This window comes from Pseudocercospora fijiensis (assembly GCF_000340215.1).
Source record: "Pseudocercospora fijiensis CIRAD86 unplaced genomic scaffold MYCFIscaffold_10, whole genome shotgun sequence".
NCBI lineage: Eukaryota > Fungi > Ascomycota > Dothideomycetes > Mycosphaerellales > Mycosphaerellaceae > Pseudocercospora > Pseudocercospora fijiensis.
Window position 1 is genome coordinate 2,352,892 of NW_006921541.1, and position 20,266 is coordinate 2,373,157.

The 20,266-nt window shown below is 46.4% G+C and overlaps 5 protein-coding genes across 5 annotated transcripts; 3 read left to right on the forward strand and 2 right to left on the reverse strand.

Annotated features, from left to right (window-relative positions):
- Positions 1-60: 60 nt before the first annotated feature.
- MYCFIDRAFT_200336 (uncharacterized protein) lies at positions 61-1,098 on the forward strand (the record flags this gene model as incomplete). Its single annotated transcript, XM_007933509.1, has 1 exon — positions 61-1,098. The coding sequence occupies one exon, from the start codon at positions 61-63 to the stop codon at positions 1,096-1,098; it is 1,038 nt and encodes a 345-aa protein (XP_007931700.1).
- Positions 1,099-1,956: 858 nt separating this feature from the next.
- MYCFIDRAFT_79215 (uncharacterized protein) lies at positions 1,957-2,601 on the forward strand (the record flags this gene model as incomplete). The annotated part of the gene is made up of 1 exon (XM_007933510.1): positions 1,957-2,601. One exon carries the CDS (start codon positions 1,957-1,959, stop codon positions 2,599-2,601), a length of 645 nt encoding a protein of 214 aa, XP_007931701.1.
- Positions 2,602-3,937: 1,336 nt separating this feature from the next.
- Positions 3,938-7,900, reverse strand: MYCFIDRAFT_33959 (uncharacterized protein; the record flags this gene model as incomplete). Its single annotated transcript, XM_007933069.1, has 2 exons — positions 3,938-4,212; positions 4,261-7,900. The coding sequence occupies 2 exons, from the start codon at positions 7,898-7,900 to the stop codon at positions 3,938-3,940; spliced, it is 3,915 nt and encodes a 1,304-aa protein (XP_007931260.1).
- A 215-nt stretch (positions 7,901-8,115) lies between these two features.
- On the forward strand, positions 8,116-9,992 carry MYCFIDRAFT_212605 (uncharacterized protein). The gene has a single exon (XM_007933511.1). The coding sequence runs from the start codon at positions 8,139-8,141 to the stop codon at positions 9,510-9,512; it is 1,374 nt and encodes a 457-aa protein (XP_007931702.1). The 5' UTR covers positions 8,116-8,138; the 3' UTR covers positions 9,513-9,992.
- On the reverse strand, positions 9,542-10,105 carry MYCFIDRAFT_179424 (uncharacterized protein; the record flags this gene model as incomplete). The annotated part of the gene is made up of 6 exons (XM_007933512.1): positions 9,542-9,680; positions 9,716-9,794; positions 9,835-9,973; positions 10,010-10,018; positions 10,045-10,062; positions 10,091-10,105. The coding sequence occupies 6 exons, from the start codon at positions 10,103-10,105 to the stop codon at positions 9,542-9,544; spliced, it is 399 nt and encodes a 132-aa protein (XP_007931703.1).
- Between the last annotated feature and the right edge of the window lie 10,161 nt (positions 10,106-20,266).

The following is a 20,266-nucleotide window of genomic DNA, read 5'->3' on the forward strand; positions in this document are numbered from 1 at the left end:
TCCTGAGACTTGTCTCGCAAACCAACAGATCACTGCCTCGACCTCACTACCTGTCTCATCATGAAGCTGAAAAATCAAGGCCCAGTGGGCGTCCGCAGCCAGCATGTGCAAATCATTAAAGAGATCGCCCGCAACCTTGGCACTCCCGGTGGTCCCTTGGATCTCATTCCCCCGTGTCTCCGATCGATTCGAAAATACGTCAATGAGCCTTACTTCGATGAGGACTCCAAGAATTGGGCGCTGATCATACTCAGACTTCTTAAGCAGATCTCGGCATTGCTAAGCAGCAATATCACCATTCGTGACATTCAGAGCCATATTCAAGCAGCCTATGAGGCACACAATCTGGACAGAGAAACACGTGTTTTCGAATACGAAATTTTGCTTCAGGCTTACGGGAGTCTAAGTGTTTTGGCCGCGGCCTCTCTTTCTTTCGATGATTCCCGCTCCCTCGAAAGTCTCCTCGATGCACCCTTCGTGGAGCTACTCAAACAAACGGTTGGTAACAACTTCCGGTTCATCAATAGAGGCTATGTGGTCACAAAAGAGTCCCCTTCGTACGCTCAACTCCACGCCTGGGCTCTCAAGATTCGCGAGCTTCTCCAGGAGACTGACTGGAATGTCGAACGTGCTCGAGAGCTCATTCAGCGCACAATTCAAGAATCTGGGCAGGCTGCATTGTCTATCTCGCTTCTTGAACGTGCTAAGATCATTGCTGTTGAAGAAAAGACCAGGAGGGATCTCATTTTCTCAGCTCGACTCTGGCACGAATTGGAGTCGCCCGATCCTGATAATGCCACATGGCTAAACCATCTCGAGGGCGAAGAACTCGACGCCAACACTACACAAAATGCCGAATCTGGAAATGATGCAATCGACGTACGCTCACCGCCAACGGAAGATATCATGATGGCAGCTGGTAGCGACGAAACCGCGCCCACTCAAGATTTCGTTGAGCAATCCGCACCATCCACAAGAGGGACCAAGCGGAGTAACGAATATGATACAGAGGACACGTCGCAAGAAGACCGTATGCCCAAGAGGCAACGTCTAGCACCCACATCTTCCCGTAGAGAGCGCAGGAAAGGTCGTCGTTGATCCAAGCGACAGCTTTCGAGACTTGGGCGCTTGAGCTCAGATGAGCTATCAGACCAGGAACGTAAGCACTTCTACTGGAGCATATTTCTTCCTATGCTCCAGGCAGGAACTGCTATAGCGTTCTTGAAGGATATCATCTCAAGAATGAGGACATATTGCGCATTGCACGAGCCCGGTTTCCGGAGCTCCAAACCCCCATCATTTATTAGTTATTTGGCAGACATTAGCTTCGCTACGAGAATAAAGCAGAGCTTTTCTAGGGAAATCTGGCAGGCACATGTCGCCCCTACTCAGTTTTCCATGATACCTAGCAGCGCAAGTTACGCACTCTCTGACTCTTCCGCCACCTACTCTTAACTTGGTCAATCTGAAAAAGTCGAAGGACCAAATGTATAGAAAGATCTTACGATCGAGATCAGGTGCGAAATGGACTCGCGGTAGGTATCAAGTGTCTCCCTTCTTCTCTAGAATCAGGCCGAAGCAATAACGCCGCAGGAAGTTGTGACAATCTCCATCGCCTCTTTCCCAGAATCACAAACACTTTGTTACCTTGCCGTCGGAAGACCTGCAATGCCTTCACTCAATTTGGTAAACGTGGCAGCGTGGTGAAGGGGCGCGCTTCACAAGCACTACGCATGAACAGTCACAGGCACGCTGGCCCTTGTCGTGGCTCTCATATCTTCTTTAAAATCATTTATTACCTTTCAACTGCTAAATCTGCATCGACACCTCGACCTACATCGACCGACAACGTCCAAAGCATCTTGGTCTAAGACATATCTCTCAACGCATATCTGAACCATCTCGACCTAAGTCATATTACCTGAGACATCTCACCCAAGACATATTTCAACCACAATGCAGGACCAACACTATGCATATCAGTATCATGAGGACCCCACAACTACGATAAATCGTGCTCTACGGCATGCGACCGGATACACACAACGTCAGTGGGACCAGAACATCATGCCAGCATCAAACCCTCGTAGCATCGGCGACATCATGATCTATAACTTCGTACCACCACGAGAACGGAACATGAGAGACAACGAGATCACCCGATTCAGAAATCTTTCCGGCCTTGACATCCACGACATCATCCCATTCTCCACCAAACCTAGCGACTTTCCCCCCAACCCACAGAATCTCTCTAGCTCTTGGCTAGAAAATTGTCGGAAGCTGGTGGAGAAGACTGGAAACGACGACCAGAAGGCTCGGAGACTCGTTCGTCAGGCTGTGTATGAGCGTACAGGAGTTGCGGGCGATGTCATGGTTCGCAAAGATCTGCTTGCTGCGAGAGATCTGGCGATCAAGGAGGAAGGCTTCCAGCTAGGCCATGCTCAGGGATATACTAATGGACATGCCGATGGACATGCTGCAGGACTTACAGATCAGGGTTATGCGGTGGGATTCAAGGACGGTCGTCGCCAGGCGTGGGCTGAGAGGGAGAAGATTGCAGCCAATCCAGACGACCTGATGGATCTTACGCAGGAGGATTGAGTTTTGTTATTGGAGCATGCATGAATTACCACGAGCACAAACGAGTTGAAATCGGCTGCAGCTTCTAGAAGCTAGAAGAGTTGGCGCCACCGTATTCCCAAGCATTATCTTTTCTTTCTTTCGAGTTTTCGGAGTGTGTGTAGGTGAGGTCGAAGACGCTATCGCCAACTTCACCTCAGGTGAGTCCTCGCTCTAGTCCTTACACATCACTTTACGTATGAGGCTCCAGGTCGGAGCGTAGAAAAGTAAGATTGAATCTGCTCTCGCCAACTTCACTACAGGTCAGTCCTCGCACGCTCACTCCGATTATTGAGGGAAGCTTTGCGCTCGACTGCAAGCTTAACGAATCTTGTGTGCGTTAAAAGCTAGAAGCGTTGCAGGTGAAGTATCGGGTCAACTGAATTCACCCATCTCCGAATCGCTATGATTGTACGATATGGGCTGTAGATTCCACAAGTCAGCAGAACTGGCACTAATGCCTAGGCAAGCAACGTAATTCGGTTGTTCGCAGTGTCCGGAGCGTGTATAAATGAAGGTGAGGATGCATATGCTAACCTCACCTTGTACTTTAGACTCGCTCGGAATATTGACGATGGCTTTGCGCTCGCCTTCGGACCTGTTGCATATTGTGGTTGTGTAGTGACTCGAAGCTCTCGGAGTTAAGTGTTGCGATCCCCTATCATTTTAATTCCAACCGTGTTTGCAATCTACCTTGGCCAAAAATTGGCACCGGCGCGAGATCCTAATCAGACAGCAGATACGACTTCGTGAAACCGGACGGCTTTTGAGCATACCAGCTATGGCTTAAAGGTCCAGTTCGGCAAGTGGTCAGCACAATCAGCATGTATCTCCGGCCCCAAATATGATGGGCAAGGACTGTTGATGTAGAGCAACGAAGTCAATGATGCGTGGGACTACAAGACGTGAAGTCGATGAAAGTTTGAGTTGAGGCGGGAAGATCCAGGCCACCGCCAGACTTGGCAAACCTCATGCATCACTTGGTCGTCTCGACCGTCATTCACGGCTCGATGGCGTAGTCTGCACGTCCTCAGTCCTGGCCCATGCATAATCGAAAACCATTCGATGAATACGGCGGTGGACATGCATTTTGATCGCGTCTTGCATGAGTTCTAGTGAATATCATATTAACTCTCAAATATGTTCAGAATGAAACCATACAGACAGACGCTACGCTTCAACTTCGCTCCGCCCATCTGCCCAACGGCATGACGAAAAGGGTATCTTCGATTCGGATCTTTTGCACACATGCTGATGTTTCGCGCCAAAGCGTCTTACTGTCGTCTTCTTCATCCACCCGAACTCTTCCAACATCACTTCATGCACCTTCGGGTATCATACACCTCTGACATCCACCTTTGACCACATTGCCAATGATGTGCGCATGAGCGACCTTTGCGCCGACACTTCGACCACTGTATCCTCCTTCCTCGCCTTCGTCAGCAGCACGGTGCATTTGTCGGATGATATCTTCCGCTTCGTCGGTTCCGCGCGTATCTGGATTCGCGTCAAGGAGGCAAGAGAGGTGGTAAACGTGACCGCATGCGAAGCCGATGAGGGTTTCTTTTTCTACGAAGGAAGTCAGCAAGCGTTCTCGATGTGCTGATACTGCGAACTTACCATTCTCAATGAAGGCCTCACCACAGCCGACACAGCATCCGAGCTCGGCAGGTCTATGCGCATCACTCTTCCTCCTCGGCTTGGGCACAGGCAGTGCATCTCCATCAGGAACTTTGGTCGGCACATCGTGCACTTTCAGCTCCACCTTCGTTGGTGCCAAGTCGTGGATGACCTCGAATCTCACGCCCTTCTTACGACCGGCTCGGAGTGTGTCCATGCCTGTGCTCACTTCGCCTCGCAGCACTTTGGCAACGCCTTCAGAGATGGAAAGCTGAATCTCAAATTCTCGCACCAGACGCTGGATACCATGCTTGAGACCCTCAATTTCCAGACCTTCGGGTATCCTTCTCACGACATCAATAGGGTTGAATGCAGCAGCAGCGCCGACCTCTTCGAGTAGACCTCGAATGAAAGTCGGCTTGCCCATGCTGTACTCGAGCAGGTCTTCCCACAGATCTGGATTTTCCTTCGCAAATTCGATAGCCTGCCTGACGTCGCCAAGCTCTCCAATGATGAGGTTAAGTGCGCGCCTAGTCTGACCAGTCTTGCTATAGATGTGGACAAGTTCGGGTATGTAGTGTCGTCTCTCGCATATTTCTGCGGCCTTATCGAAGCTATAGACCTCGCTGCGTTTCAGAAATGTCAGCAGCAAGTCGCGATCGTATTCGGCGAAGAGACGAATGGCAAGGTCGGCATTGTCCTCAACCAACATTCGACCTTCTTCTCCTCTCTGATTAGCCTTTCCTCGTGGCAAGGGTGTCGCTGTGCTACTACTAGCATTCCAAAGCGCCCGGAAGTAGAAGAAGAGGAAAGGCTGAAAACCGTCGCCTTTGCGCTGGAGCTGCCGAATGACTTCAGGCGCAGGTATCGTGCCTCGGATTGCTTCATCGACAAGCAACTGGACGGCTTCAGAGCTGGCCTCTTCCAATTCCGAGAGCGGTGCAGAGCGCATCTGCTCTTTCGTCACCCGAAGCATGAGCAGGCCAGGTACATCATCGGCCACGGCATCAATCAACTTATCTTCTTTGATCAGTGTAAATGCTCTTTCGGCATCCTGAAGAGCAACGAAGCAGCGGAGGGCGTCCTTTGCTCTGCCATCCGCCAGGTAGAGCTTACCCAACGATTCCATCAGGAGTCGCCAATCCCGGCCCTTGACGCCACCCTCTACGCTGTCTTCAGCAACTTCTCCGGACTCCAGTCGATCTTCAATTGCGGAAATTACACTTCGTACGTCGAAGAGCTCTGGGTCCCATTGATCCAGCAGGCCGACCAATCGCGTCGCATCTTTGACGATGTAGTGGCCGAGAATGACCTCATATACCAAGCTTGGCAACGGCGGCCTGAGAGAGGTTGAGGGAATGTAGGGTGTAATCTCATCAAATCTGTTCGCCTGAGCGAAAGTCCACACCCAGTGCTCCCACCTTGCACTCGTGCCAAGCACCACCCCGGCGACCTGACCGGCTTTTTCCCAGTCTTCTAATGCAACGAGTTGTGAGAGCCAGAGATCACCAATCCGCCGCTTCTCCTTCTGTGCGGATGAGTTGTGCGCTCGCAGTGCTGTCGTGCCTGTCGCTTGTGAGTCCGAGTCCGATGCGAAAAAGTCAGCCAAGCTACCATTGCTGTTCACGCCCTTGGTCGGCGACGTTGGATCTGATGCAGAAGCCTGCGTATCTAATGTGTCCACGGCTTCAGGATGCTCGTCGATGAGGTGCCAAGCTTCTCCGTACTGATGATGCTCAAGCAGCCGTTCGAGGTGGTCGGAGAGCTCTCGCTTGACGGCCATGACACAGTCGTAAGGACTGTGAATGAAGACTTTGAGTCCTGGTTCTAGTGCGTACGGATGTGCGTCAACTCGTCTTCGTTCAGGCGTTACTGTCGCATCTCGTGCAGAGCCTGGGCGGCCACTGGAGGTGAATGACATTGTTCTACCATCCGTCTCCTTCCCATCGCTGCCGGAGCTGAAAACGCTTGCGCTGGAAGAGAAAATTCGGGTGGCGTAGCCTCCGCTCGTGACTGCAGCATTGACAGTCATATCTCGAGTAGCATCCCAGATTCCTTCTAACTTGCCTCTCTGCTCACGAGCAGCTTTTTCTGGTAATGGCGGTGGCATGTATGATGTGCCAAGATGGTAGTCTTGGGCCGTGAGTGTCTCATATCGCGACATGGAAAGCTCGTCAAGCTCGACTTCTTCGCCATTTGCCACTGTAACCAGCCGCAGATGAGGCGCGAGTCCAGTGTGTCGATGCTGCCGTCCTCTCCGTTCAGGCTTCGAGTCTTTATCGCCCGGCAGCTGAATCGGTCTGTCGTCATCGTCTCGTGTCCGGTAGGCCAGGATTGCGAGCAAAGATGGCGTGTACAGGCTGATGCCGGAGATAATACAGTCTCGGAATTGCAGTTTGTGGATGATGTCTGCACTGCCAACCTGGCGCTTGGAAATTGGACCTGCAGGCGTGGAACTCCCAGATTGGACGTGTAGTATCCAAGCAGTGTCGCCCCATCCAACCACGAGCTTCTCTATCTTCTTCTTGCCCTTGCTTGGCGTGTTATGTGCTGCACTGCTACCATTGATGCCGTTTGTGCCTTCGTCATGGCCGCCTCCAGTGGCAAGCTCATCACTCTCCAAGCTCTGCTCGTCGATCCACTCACATCGGGCCTTCCATACTGTCGCCATGTCTTCCCAGACTCTCCGATTGGGCTTCGCAGCGTGTGCGATCCTTTTCCATGCGTCTTCCTGGTGCTCACTGCCAAGGTGTAGATGTGTTCGCATGATCTTGATGCCCTCCTCATTGACCCAGACCACCCACTTTCCGCTCAGACTCCACTTAATGTTGCTGATCGCACCTTCCCCAGAATGAAGACTGGTGTCCGTCCCAGTACCGCCGCCCAAACCAATTGCACCAAGCCATCCTGAAGCTGCAGCTGCAGCACTGTTGGTGTTGGCCTCTGTTGTCACTCCTGCCTTGCCTCCCGCTGTGAGAATAAGTTTGCCTGCCAAGCCTCCAGAAAGATACATCCGATCAGTCCTGTACTCTGGCGACATTGCGATGGCATTGACTGGTCTGGCGAAGTTGCGTAACTGTACATCCTGAGGATCCACGAGATTCTGTATACAGACATGGCCATCTTGAGAACTGGTTGCAATGTAGATTTGATTATTCGGCGTATTCGGTACGGCAGTCTGTTGGGGTCGTTGCGATGCTTTCGGGCTGTTCATCCGCGTACTCGTCCTTGACAGCGGTGGTGGTTTCGGTTGCGATCCAGGCGTGCCAAAAAGTGTCGCATTGCCAGTCTCTGATCTTACCAGTACAGGTTTCGGCGGCCTCGGACTGACATCAACAGCTGTTACCATTGCTGAATGTGCCCTATACGTCCTCAAGCTCTCCATGGTCGGCACGGCAAATACGTGTATGCTACCATTATGCGTGCCTACGACCATCTTGTCTCCTGTCACCAGGAAGGCGCTCGTAGAGTCCGCGCGGTATACATTTGCCAGATTCCCAGTCAGCTTTGCGTATTTCAGCTTGGGCTCCTCATCGTCCTCGTCTTCCTCCTCCGCTTCCTCATCGTCGCCATCGTCGTTGGCGGGAGCCGCGGAGGACTCATCGCGTTTCGTTCTGTCCCGGTCCTCTTTCTTCTCCGTCTGTGGGAGCTGCGCAGACATGCTGCATTACGCATCGAGGCGATCGTATCCGCGCCTCTCGTGTGATTCTATCGCATAGTCGTATTGCCTGGGAAGGACGTGTTTGTGTAGGATCAAAGCTATGCCTGCTTCAAGGTTGGCGATGATGTCGCTTGCCGAGCCCGACACGAGACGCGGTCGATCCGCCGTTTCCAGAGACACTTTGGTACTGAACCCCAATCAGCATTAAATACTTTGATTTGATGTGAAAGAGTCGACGATGAATAAGGCTGCTACCTTCATCGCCTTCAGATCCATCGTCAAAAGATCCCTTACAACTCTGCCTGCGACGCGATCATCGCCATACCGAAACCTTCAGCAAGCTCCACACCAGGGCCTCACTTCCACCGCGACTGCACATGGTCGCAAGCTCCCGCGAAACCACTTTACCACCAACCGCACATTGAAACAGCAGAATCAAGATGCTGCAGCAGAGAAAGAGAACAGGAAGCGAAAAGCCGGCCCGAAGCGGAATACCAACAATTCGCTTAGAAAGGTCGCCGTAGAGGCTCAGAGAAGCAGGAAGCTGATCACGGGCACTGGGACGAAGCAATGGGTGAATCCAGAAATCGAGACGAAAGATGTAACTGCCTATTGCGCAGCCGAGAAATACAACCTCAGCCGAGCACGGTGGGAGCTGGATCGAGAAGGCTATAAAGCAGACCCGTTTGGAACCAACCTCTTTCCCCAGGTGCTGCATGTTCAGACACCGAACTATGTCAGCAAAGAAGGGAGCACGAGTGAAGAGAAAGCGCAAGGTGCAGGCGACGTCTTCGTCTTCCCATCTGGCTGCGTAGTGGCATGGAACGTGCCAGATCGGCTGGCGCACAACATCGTCGAACGCTTTCTGCCTCCTGCTGCTGCCGATACAGGACATTTGGATCGGATGGAAGTGGAAGACCTGGAATATATCGAAGATGAGACGAAAGAGTCAAGTCGTATCGTCGGCGACACCATCATCTTGGGCACAAAAGCGACCGAGCCCGAGAACTCGTCATCAGATGGCGAGAATCAACGAACGCCAGAGGTCGACACTGTCCTGGCCAAGATTGCCTTCTCATCTGCTTTGGCAAGAAGCACTAAGCTTGCCGTGCTCGAAAATAGCCTCTCGCATTACTTCAGCACCACAATGGCCATCCCGCAAACCCTGTCAACAGGGAAGCCGCTCAAATATACACGCTCTCAAATTTTGCGGAAGACAGGCGAGCTGCTCTTGATCCGAGCTCAACTCAACCTCTACTCTGAGCTCACGGATAGCTTACCTGATCTCTTCTGGGATTCTCCTCATGAGCTCGGCTTAGAGGGTTACTACGAAATGGTCGGCAAGGCACTGGACGTTGGCGTGAGAATCAAGGTTTTGAATGAGAAAATGGACTATGCTGGTGAAATCGCCACTGTCTTGAGAGAGAGGTTGTCTGAGAAGCACGGTACCATGCTCGAGTGGATGATCATCGGTCTCATCTGCATTGAGGTCGCGTTTGGTATCATTCACCTGTGGCGAGAAAGCGATGCTATTGCCGAGAAGGAAGAGGATAAGAGAACAAGGGAGTTGCTCGAAGTTTGGCTCGAAAGGGAGTTGAGGAAGCAGCAATGAGATCTATGCTGAGCTGAACGACGAGCGCGTTACTCAGCCGACGGCGAATATGGAGATGAGCTGCTTGTAGATAAGTTCTGGAGAAGTGCTCCTGCTTCAAGAGAAGAGCTTGGAAAAGACGATCGCTTCTCTGAGCCGTCTTTTAGACTTTCCAAGAAACACCCACAGCTACAGAGTGTTGAAACACATCTGAATCGACTCACTGCATGCTATTAGGGATGAGGATGGTTTCCGTGATTGGAGGAGACGCGTAGGTAATTGTTTCGACTGCGATCAGAGGGTCTTTGAGAAGCAGTTTCGAGCAAGTACTTTATCGAATCACCAGGGCTCAGGTGGCAGGGAGCGAAGTCAAATTTCACCGGGAGGACTCCTCGCAGTTCTATGCTCGCAGAGGAGATGCTGAATGGGGAGTACTGAATGGTGACGAGATGGACACGGAAGGTCCTGCTCTCCCTTTCAACCTTGCACATGACATCCATCTTCTATATCCTGAGCACAGCTGTTGACTGTTGATTAATCACAATCACCTGACCGTCACTATAATCACAATCTTAGGTGAGTGATTAATCGTTAATCACAATCGCTATAATCATATAATCACTATAGTAGTAAGCGTTATAGTTAAGAAGGGTGCTATTTCAAAGACTGTAGTCGTTATTAGCAGTTATTAATATATTATCTTCGTGCTCTGCGCCTTCTAGTAAATATAGCCCTTCTAATAGTATATAAGTAAGGCCTATAGACTACTAACTCTTTGAACACTCACTTATCCGGATAGACTATAGTGTTACTACTAAGTAATAACTACTCCTATAATATCGTACGCCGGCTCTTACTAAAGGTCCGCTCGGACTCTACGGATATAGCGAATGCGGACAATAGGTCGATAGCAAGCCGTACGAGTGCTAGATTAGCCGATTGTTGCTATATCTACTACTTAATTAGTATTATAGAAATAGGCCTATTATTATAGTCTTTACCGACGATTAGAAGGCTAATCGGTAGTCTATAGATAAAGGCTTCGAAGGCATCCTCGTCGCTAGCAACAAGGTCGGCTTATAACTGTATTTGCTACCGTTCTAGGTTAGTAAGACCTTCGAGGTTGCGCTTAGAAGTTAAGTAAGGAGTGCTATATCTATAGCGTTATTTGTAGTCTTGCTATAGACCTCTAGCTTCTAATAAGGCGGCGTCTATATTAATTGCTAAGCACTTATTTAACTACGCGAGCCTTCGAGTTAGATATAGAAGGACTGCCGCGGTATAGACGCAGGTCTATTAGTTAAGTCGATAGTATTTATCGAATAGCTATCTTACTAGCTAAATTGAACGGACAAGAGGTTAACGCCGAGTATTGTCTTCCGCTAACCGAGTAAGGTAGCTTCTTATATACTCTATAGCTTCTTAGTACTAATCTAGTGTTACTACGTAGCCTTATAGCTTAAGAGTAACCTCTTTAAATAGTATAAGGAAGTTATAAGTATACTATAGAATAGACTATTCTTCGGTAGTAAGCTAAGCGTCCCTTAAGTGCGGCATTCTATCGAAGAAGCTATTTAATATTAGCCTCGTTTGTAGTGCCTCCTTAATTATAAGGAGCTATCTATTCTAGCGTGTTTTACCTAGAATCTTAGGTGTTGTAGTAGGCAGTGAAGGCTATGCCTTATACACCTCCTTAAATACGTTAAAGTTGTCGTTCTAGCGTAGAAGCTTAGCGAATAAGAATAGCCGTTATAATAGACCTTGCTTAGCAAAGGAGTCTACGTCTATATCTAGCTACTTCGAGATAGATACTATATCGCTATCCGAGTCTATTATAGACAGTTTAAACTCCTCGCTCTCGGTAGACTCTTTATTCTTAGCGAATATAAATGCCTGCGTTATCCGGTTGATAATGTAGCTAATATAGCGTAGATAGCGCTTCCGGAAGTAGCTATAGCCTTCTGCTTAAATAAAGGTCTCTACGGCTATATAGAGGGTCTTGTTATTAGAGCTATTATTAGCCGTTATCTAGCCGATCTTGTCTATTATATTAAAGACCTTAAAGCTATTAATAAGTAGTAGCGCGAGGAAGTCGCCTATATAAGAACCGACTAGAAGCGGTAGAAAATCTAGTAGTACTTAAACCAACTTGCCCTTATTGTTAACATACTAGCAATTAATAGCCTAGAAGTGCTTCCTGCTATACTAAGCCTTCTATGTATTAGTACTAACGTAGATACAGCTTAAGGCGCCTAATAAGGCTTGTTTAACGCGCTCTCGCTAATACTCGAAGTTATAAAGAATATAGCTAAAGAGGGTCGTATATAAGCGTAGAAGTACGTGTTTAGCTTATAGGTTAACTGCTAGTATTAGGTTATTGAACTCCTTCGTTACAATAGTACTATATAAGACACTAAGTACTATAACAAAGCGAGTAAGAGCGTATCTAAAGGTCTTCTTATCCGCTACGTTCTTTAGTATATTAACGGTCTTCTATGCCTTAATATCTACGTTCTTCCTAATAGTAGCTAAGAAGTCGATTACGCTCTGTTTCTTGCTATTATCCTTCTCTTTTATACGACTAACGATAATTTAATGCTTATAGAACTGTTACGGGGTAACCCTCCCATTCCTAGTTGTAGATGCCTTAGGCATCAATTCTTAGCGTTGCTTTTACGCTTCCTTTAGCGTTGTACGCTTCTCTCGTAGATAGCTATCTTCGAGAACTCGTTTTAAACTACTTAGTTGCCGCCTATAACATTTCTCGAAGATCCCTAAATAGATCGAGACACGACTATTATTAGGTACTTAATAGTGTCGTATCTTAGTCCTACTCGTACGTAGACCTAACGCCTAGAGCGCGTCAATTACTATATAAACGGTATAGTATTACAAACGTAAGCATAGTCGAATAGACTCTTTATAGATAGAAGATACATTCGCCTACCTTAGCAACAATAACAATAAGTTATTAGGTAAGGACAATAGTATATCCTAGTAGCGGACGGCTAGCATGCCTCTACCGCTAGTTCTATAGCATAGCAGTAACAACTAGTAGTCTACTTAGTCTAAGACTCTACGAGAGCAATTAAACCTAAATCTAGATCCTCCTAACGATAGATCTCTCGACTTTAGTAGCGATCCTTACGACGACCTATCGGATAAGGAAGAGGAAGGTAGTAACGACGCGCCTATCGGTAAACCTAAGCTAGGTTAATATATATAGGAAGAGCTTAAGGAAATTATAGGTGCTAGCTATACCGGCCGTACCGATCTAGATATCGATAATGCGCGCTTCTTAGAGGACGAGGACGACTTTCTCGCTAAGAAGCTAGTAAGAGGCAAGCGCGTGCCGCGCCTCGATACTAGTAGAGAAGACAACGCTCTACCGCGTCGTAGTAGGGAGAGCCGGCGTAAGCGTAAATCTTACGGTTCTTAGCTCCTATCTCTACTATACTCTCTACGCTTAGTTAAGTCGTTAAGAAACAAGTCTAAGCTACGCGGTACCTACTTAGGCTTAGGCGACGGCTCTAGTCGTATTATTCTAAATAAGGAACAAGGCACTAGAGCTCGTCTAGGTCTATACCTCGATTTCTTAGAGTTTATACCCGACGACTATACCTAAGCTAGTAAAGCAGTCCTTCGTTATAATCCGAAGCACTTCCGCGGCATTATAGATACTAATAACCTATCTGTACGTATATAGCAATACCTAGACAAGTAGCTTAACGTGCTAGATAATACTGTCCTTCTGTTCGCTAATTAGCTAGCTATTCTATAAGACGCTATCGATAAGATCGAGCGGACTAAGAAGAAACGAGATAGCGCTATTACCCGCAATAGCTACCTTAAGAACGCTAACAACGCCCTTGCTGTTTAGGTAAAAGAGCTAACTAAGAAGAACAAGCGATACGAGCCGGCTCTTAAGACTGCCTAAGACCGTATCGCTAGATATCGGTACATCCGAGACGAAGACAAAGCTAATATTAACAAGCTTCAAACTAAAGTTAAGGGTTTGCAAGCACTGCTAGCAACTGCTAATACTAATGCTGCTCGTACTAACGCCGGGCATACGCCTACCGAGCGCTATAAGAAGTAGAAGCTATAGACAGATAACGAAGACCTCCTCGCCTAATTCGAACGAGACTCTAATAACGATAAGGCTATTTACTTTATAGCGCGCTAGAACAAAGCCGCTAGTAGTACCGGCCGTATATAGAAGGTTGCAACGAAGAGCTCTCGCAATACGCCGCTCTAGACGCGTCTCGATCGCGAGCGTATAGCCCGTAAGCAACTTAAAGACGCCTATACCGTAACCGAAGAGGACAACGACGATCCCGTATTAAGCCCTAATAGCAGCTCGTCCTTAGAAGACGATCGTCGAGGCCGCCGCCGCTACGACAGTCGTAACCGGAGGTACAGACGCAAAGATAAGTCTACTAAGCTGCTAGCAATCTACGCTGCCGACGACAAGGCTAAGGATAAGGATATACCTTTCCGCGAATAGAAGAGCAAGATACTATTTACCCTTAGAGAGAGCAAGAAATCCGAGAGAAAGAAGATTCGGGCAGTGCTAGATAATACTACCTCTAATGCTTTTAATTACCTCGAGCTAGTAATTGATTTATTCTCTACCTATTAAGAGGCCCTTTAGTTTATAGAAGAACGCTAAGGCGATTAATACTAGAAGTATACGAAGCGTACTAAATTTACGAACCTCTAGTAAGGCAAGGAAGAGTCCTTTTCGAACTTCTAGCTACGCTTTATCTACTATTAACTATTCCTTAGTTTCGGTAACAACGACGAGGAGATAATAGACAACTTATACGACAAGCTTAATAAAAACTTCGAGCATTCAATCCGATCGAAGTTCTTTACCTTACTCCTTATAATACGGGATAAGCTACGCATCTACGATGTTAACACAATCCGCTAGAAGCTTTAGAAGAAGTTAGCAGCCGCTAGCGGTAGCAGTAAGAGCAACAACGCCTCGAAGGATAAGGATAAAAACAAAGACGATAAGAACGCTCGCCTAAAGAAGATACTTTACTAGACTAACGAAGATATGCGCGATAATTACGATTAGCCTATAACGGTTAATAGCAAGAAGTATAAGTACAAGCCTGTTACCGAGCCCTTATTTAAGTCTAGAGAGACCTACTTTGCCTACCGCGATAGCAAGCATATACGAATATAGAAGGAATGCCCGCTATTTCCCTTCCGTAAGTACGTTAAGGGAAAGGGTAGAGTTATAATAGCCGCGGCTTTAGTCGAGAACCCGCCTACGTACGAAGATTAGTTAAAAGAGTAAGCTCTAAGTGCAAGCATACTACTTAGAGTAACTCTTAACCGATACGTGTACCCGGTAAAGATCTACCTACACTAATACGCGGCATATTACCGAAATCGCAAGCGCTTACTTCTCTAAACGAATTACCCGCAATTATCGACTCTTCGTCTATTTACGTTAATGCGAGCCTTCTTCCGAAGGTAGGTAAGCATATCGTAGTAACCGGCCTCGCAGACAACAGACTCGCTAGAATACTTATAGATCTAGGCTATATATCTACCTACTCGCATCCGCGCTAGGCTAAGCTATCGTTAAACCGTACTCGACTTCCTCGACTACTCGGTATTAACGACTACAAATAGAATAGTAGCGGGTAGATCGAACAAGTCCTATATACTAAGCTCGATCTTAATAGAATAAAGGAAAACATTAATGCATAGATTACCGATATTAGTTAGTACGACTTTATCCTTAGCATCGACTAGTAGACAAGATATAGACCTAGCGATATCGATTAAGCTATAGGGATCGTTACTCTACGTTCTAGTTATTAGTTTAAGTGCGAAATAGTAGACTATAACTCTGCTTTTACAACTCCTTCCTTCCCTTCCGAGCTATCTAACCCGACTCCTACGATGCCTATAGCTCTATAGATCGCTACTATAACTATCGGCGAGGCTTACTTCGAAGACAAGGATAACTCCGCTTACCTTATATAGGATTTTACGGACACCTCCTACGACGAGGCCGACGCGCTAACGGCTATTACAATATACGCCTGCTCTATATTACTAGAAGATATAGAGATCTATATAAAGGGCAAAGCTCTAGCTAACGAGGAAGTAACGAAAGCAATGCTACCTCTAGAATTTCAAGAGTACTAGGATTGCTTCTAATAAGAACGAGCTAAGCGGTTACCGCTATACCGCGAAGGGTTAGACCTCGCTATTAAGTTCTAGGATAGAGCGAAGCTGCCGTACTCTCGCTCTCGACTAGTAAGTGTATAGGACAATATAGTTATTAAGAAACACGTCGACGACCTTAAAGCTAATAGCACTATCTGCGAAGCGTTACCTCGTATTGCCTTACTAGTTCTTATTATAAAGAAGCCTAGTAGCGGCCTACGAGTATGTATAGACTATCGTGCTATTAACGAGATTACGCTTAAAGATCGATACCCGATTCTATAAATACGCGAAACGATAGCTCGCATAGCTCGCGCTAAATAGTTTACTATATTAGACATTATCGCCGCTTTTAATATGCTCCGCATTAAGGCCGGAGACGAGTAGAAAACAGCTTTTACGACTCGCTATAGGACGTACGAGTATCTAGTAGTACTATTCGGGTTATGCAATATACTAGCAGCGTTCTAAAGGTATATTAACAAGGCCCTTTTCGAATACCTCGACGACTTCTACTCTACCTACCTCGACGACACCGTTATATTTATAGACGGAGAAAGAGACCTTTATATATAGCACGTTAAAGCAGTCCTATAGCGTTTCCGCGAATACGAGTTACTAATCGACATCTTTAAAAGCAAGTTCTTCGCAAAGGAGGTTAAGTACCTAGGACTTATTATCGGCTCTAAAGGTATTAAAATAGATTCTAACAAGGTTAAAGCTATTATCGAATAGGCAACACTACGCAATGTAAAAGACGTCTTAGCATTTCTCGGAATAGCTAACTTCTATAGACGCTTTATCGCTAACTTCTCTACCGTCGCTCTCCCTATAATAGCGTTAACAAAGGGTATAAATGCTAAAGACCCGAAGCAACGAGCTCTATTCGTATAGACTACCGTATGCTAAGACGCCTTTGTAGCCCTTAAGAATGCCTTTACAAAGGCTCTAGTACTAGTACACTATAATTACGAGAAGCTATATACCGTCGAAACCGATTCTTCCGATAGAGTAATAGCTAGTATACTGTCCTAACTAAGTAGTAAAGACGGCGCACTTAAACTAGTTGCGTTCTACTCTAAGAAGATGTCTCCAGCGGAATGCAACTACGAGATCTACGACAAGGAGCTTATAGCTATTATTAAGGCTTTTAAGGAATAGAGACTAGAGCTAATAGGCTCGGAACAAGTTATTAAAGTCCTTACTAACTATCGCACTCTATAGTACTTTATAACGACAAAGCAACTTAACTAGCGCTAAGCTAGATAGAGTGAATTCCTTTTAGCCTTTTGTTTTAAGATAGACTATCGTCCTAGTAAGCAAAACGCTAAAGTAGACTCCCTTACCCGTCGCGCTTAAGATTAAGATGCTACCGACGACGTCCGTAACCGGTAGCAAGCTATCCTTAAGCCGTATAACGTCTCTGAAGGCATAATACTATAAGTCGCCTACCTAACGATAGACGAATCCGAAGCCGCCGACCTCGCGTACGATTAGTATTATCTCGCCCTTATAGTACTAGAGGTAATTAATATAGGCAATAATAAATCCTCCGAAGAACTTATTAAAGCCGTATACGATAACGACCCGCTTGCAACTGCTATTCGCGAGGCCCTAGCTGCGGACAAGGACCGTATTAGTCCTACGGTTCTCGCTAAACTAAACGCCGGCATCTCGATAGTCGATTGCCGCATTAATAACGAAGGTTATATACGCATTCGCAACAAGATTTACGTTCCTAATAGCGACCTCCGCTAAGAAGTTATACGCGTATGCTATAATAAACCTACCGTAGGACACCTAGGCCGCGAGAAGATATACGAGCTAGTATTACGAGACTTCTACTAGCCTAGTATATACGACTACGTCCGTAGGTATATATACGCTTACGCTACGTGTCGTCGCATTAAAGCTTAGTATAATCAATTCTAAGGCAACCTTCGCTAGCTCCCTCTTCTAAACGGCGTCTAGACCTAAGTTACGCTCGATTACATTGTAGAGCTTCTTACTAGTCTTAATCGACTCGATAACAACACCTACGAGAACATACTTACTACTACTTGCTACCTATCTAAACGCAAGAAGTTTATGCCTGCTCTAAACATAACGGGAGAACATACTAGAGACCTCTAGTACTAGTATATATAGCGCGACGTAGGCTATATAGACATCTTCTATACGGACAGAGGCACTTAATAGACTTCGTCGTTCTTTAAGCGACTAATAAAGAACGTCGGCATAGAATAACGCATATTAATAGCCTTCTATCCGATAACTAACGGCTAATCTAAGAACACTAATAAAAAGCTTAAGCAATACCTGCGAGTATACGTTAACTATACCTAAGACGATTAGGTTAACTAGATTCTAAACGCCGAGTTTGCAGCAAATAGTATCTAGTCGTCTATTATAGGAGTTAGCCCCTTCTTCGCTACGACTAGCCGCAATATACGTACGAAGTCCGCTAAGCCTATAAAACTAGACCTACCTACGGCCGGGCCCGTACGTACGTCCGAGCTTAAAGCTAATAAATTTGCGAAGCAAATAGAATTGCTATACGAATACCTTATTACCTAAATGCGATATATATAAGCACGTACCGCCGCCGCCGATAACAAGGCTCGCCGATACGGACCTGCTCGAAGCTATAAGATTAGAGATAAGGTATAGCTTAATATATGTAATATTTAGACTAAACGCCTAGCGAAGAAGCTCGACTATAAGTATATCGGTCCCTTCGAGATTACTCGAGTAATCGCTCCTAACGTCTATTAATTAGCACTTCTAAATACGATGCGTATCTACGACTATTTCTATACCTCGCTACTTCGACTCGACGACGGTAAGCTATATCCTAACTAGACTAATACCGAACCTCTACTCGAAGCGGACGAATAAGGACAAGAGCGTTAGGAGGTTAACAAGATTATAGCAAGCCGTTAGAAGAACAGCCGTAGCAAGAAGGAAGTTGTTTATACTATATAATAGGTCGGTAGAGCGCTAACGGACAATAAATACACTAAGGATCTTAAAGGAATAGCTAAGGATGCTATCGCCGACTAGTATTACGATAACCCTCGAGCTACTAGACCGCTACCTAGATAGAAGAAGCTATTAGACTAGGTACTATACGAGCCTATAGAGAAGCTACTAGTACCTATAGCACCTCGCCGCTTAGTACGCAATGCGCCTTCTACCTAACCCGTCCGCCGAAGTATTAAATACCTTACCGGTATAGCTCTCCGGTATAGCTCTTCGGACCCTAGCTAAGGCCCTAACTATAAGGGACTATACTATACCTCTCGTATCGTCCGTAGGATATAGCGTCGCGCTGCACTTACTTACTGCCGAGTAGTAGGTCTATTAGCTTGCGGCACGCTTCTTATACTCTGTAACGATTTGTATACTATATTAATGCTTTAAACAAGCGTCGCAATACCTCCGCTTAAGGGGGGGGTAGTATTACGGGGTAACCCTCCTATTCCTAGTTATAGATGCCTTAGGTATTAATTCTTAGCGTTGCTTTTACGCTTCCTTCGGCGTTGTACGCTTCTCTCGTAGATAGCTATCTTCGAGAACTCGTTTTGAACTACTTAGTTGCCGCCTATAATAAGAACAGGTACTCGGCGGCGTTGCTAGATTAAGACTAAAAGCGCTCTATATCGTTATTACTATAGTATCTATAGTAGAATACTCGGTGCCGGCTGTTCTTAACCCTCTTAGGCTCGCTATTCTTTAGAGGTCTCGAATAAGACTACAACTCCGGATTACGCCTATTGCTAGCTTTCTTTCGCTTCTTAGATAGTATAGATATCGGTGTCGGTTGCATAGGTATTACTAAGGACGAGGAGGACTATATAGGAAGGAATAATAGGTTAGGTGTTAGCTAAGGAGGTTGTATAGGTTGATTTAGTAGCAGTAGTATAGGATTTAGTACCTCTCCGGCTTCGCTATCTTCGAGGTCGCTTAGATCGCTCGAATCTTAGGTAAATAGTATCTGTTGCCTATCCTACGTTTCCCGTTATATTTCTTAGCCTTTACGGAAGTTTTCTAAGAGCCGTTATAAAGGCTTAGGGTTTTTGCATGTCTCTACTATAGTAAGGAAATAGTAGAAGTTATAAAAGGATAGAGGTTTAGAAAATTTAAGTTTAATAGGGCTTACTAAGGTTTAAGGCGCGAGCCGAGGCCGCTCGGTTAGTCGACTCCGGAGGTTCCTATTAGGCTTTAAAGACCCTAAATAATGTAATTAATAGGAACAGGTAGGCGCGTAAGCAACTAGAATGCTAACAACTCCTACTATTCTATATTCTAATCCTTTACAATACTACTAATATACTCCTTTACGGCAGCCTCGATATATAAGGCGTTACGAGTACGCTATATAGCGAGCTCGACCTTTAATTTACACTCCTCGCCTATATATAGTAGACAAGGGTCGTAGGCGTAGGGGTTAAGAAACCTAAAGTGCTTCGCCCTCTCTTCTATCCTTAGTATACGCTTGCTATACACCTTATAGCGACAGTCCCCTAGATATACGGCTATATAGTTGCCCTTCTTGCGGATATAATCCTCGAAAGCCT

Coding starts and splice junctions, on each gene's coding strand:
- MYCFIDRAFT_212605 (XM_007933511.1), top strand. CDS start 8,139: ATGAATAAGGCTGCTACCTTCATCGCCTTCAGATCCATCGTCAAAAGA.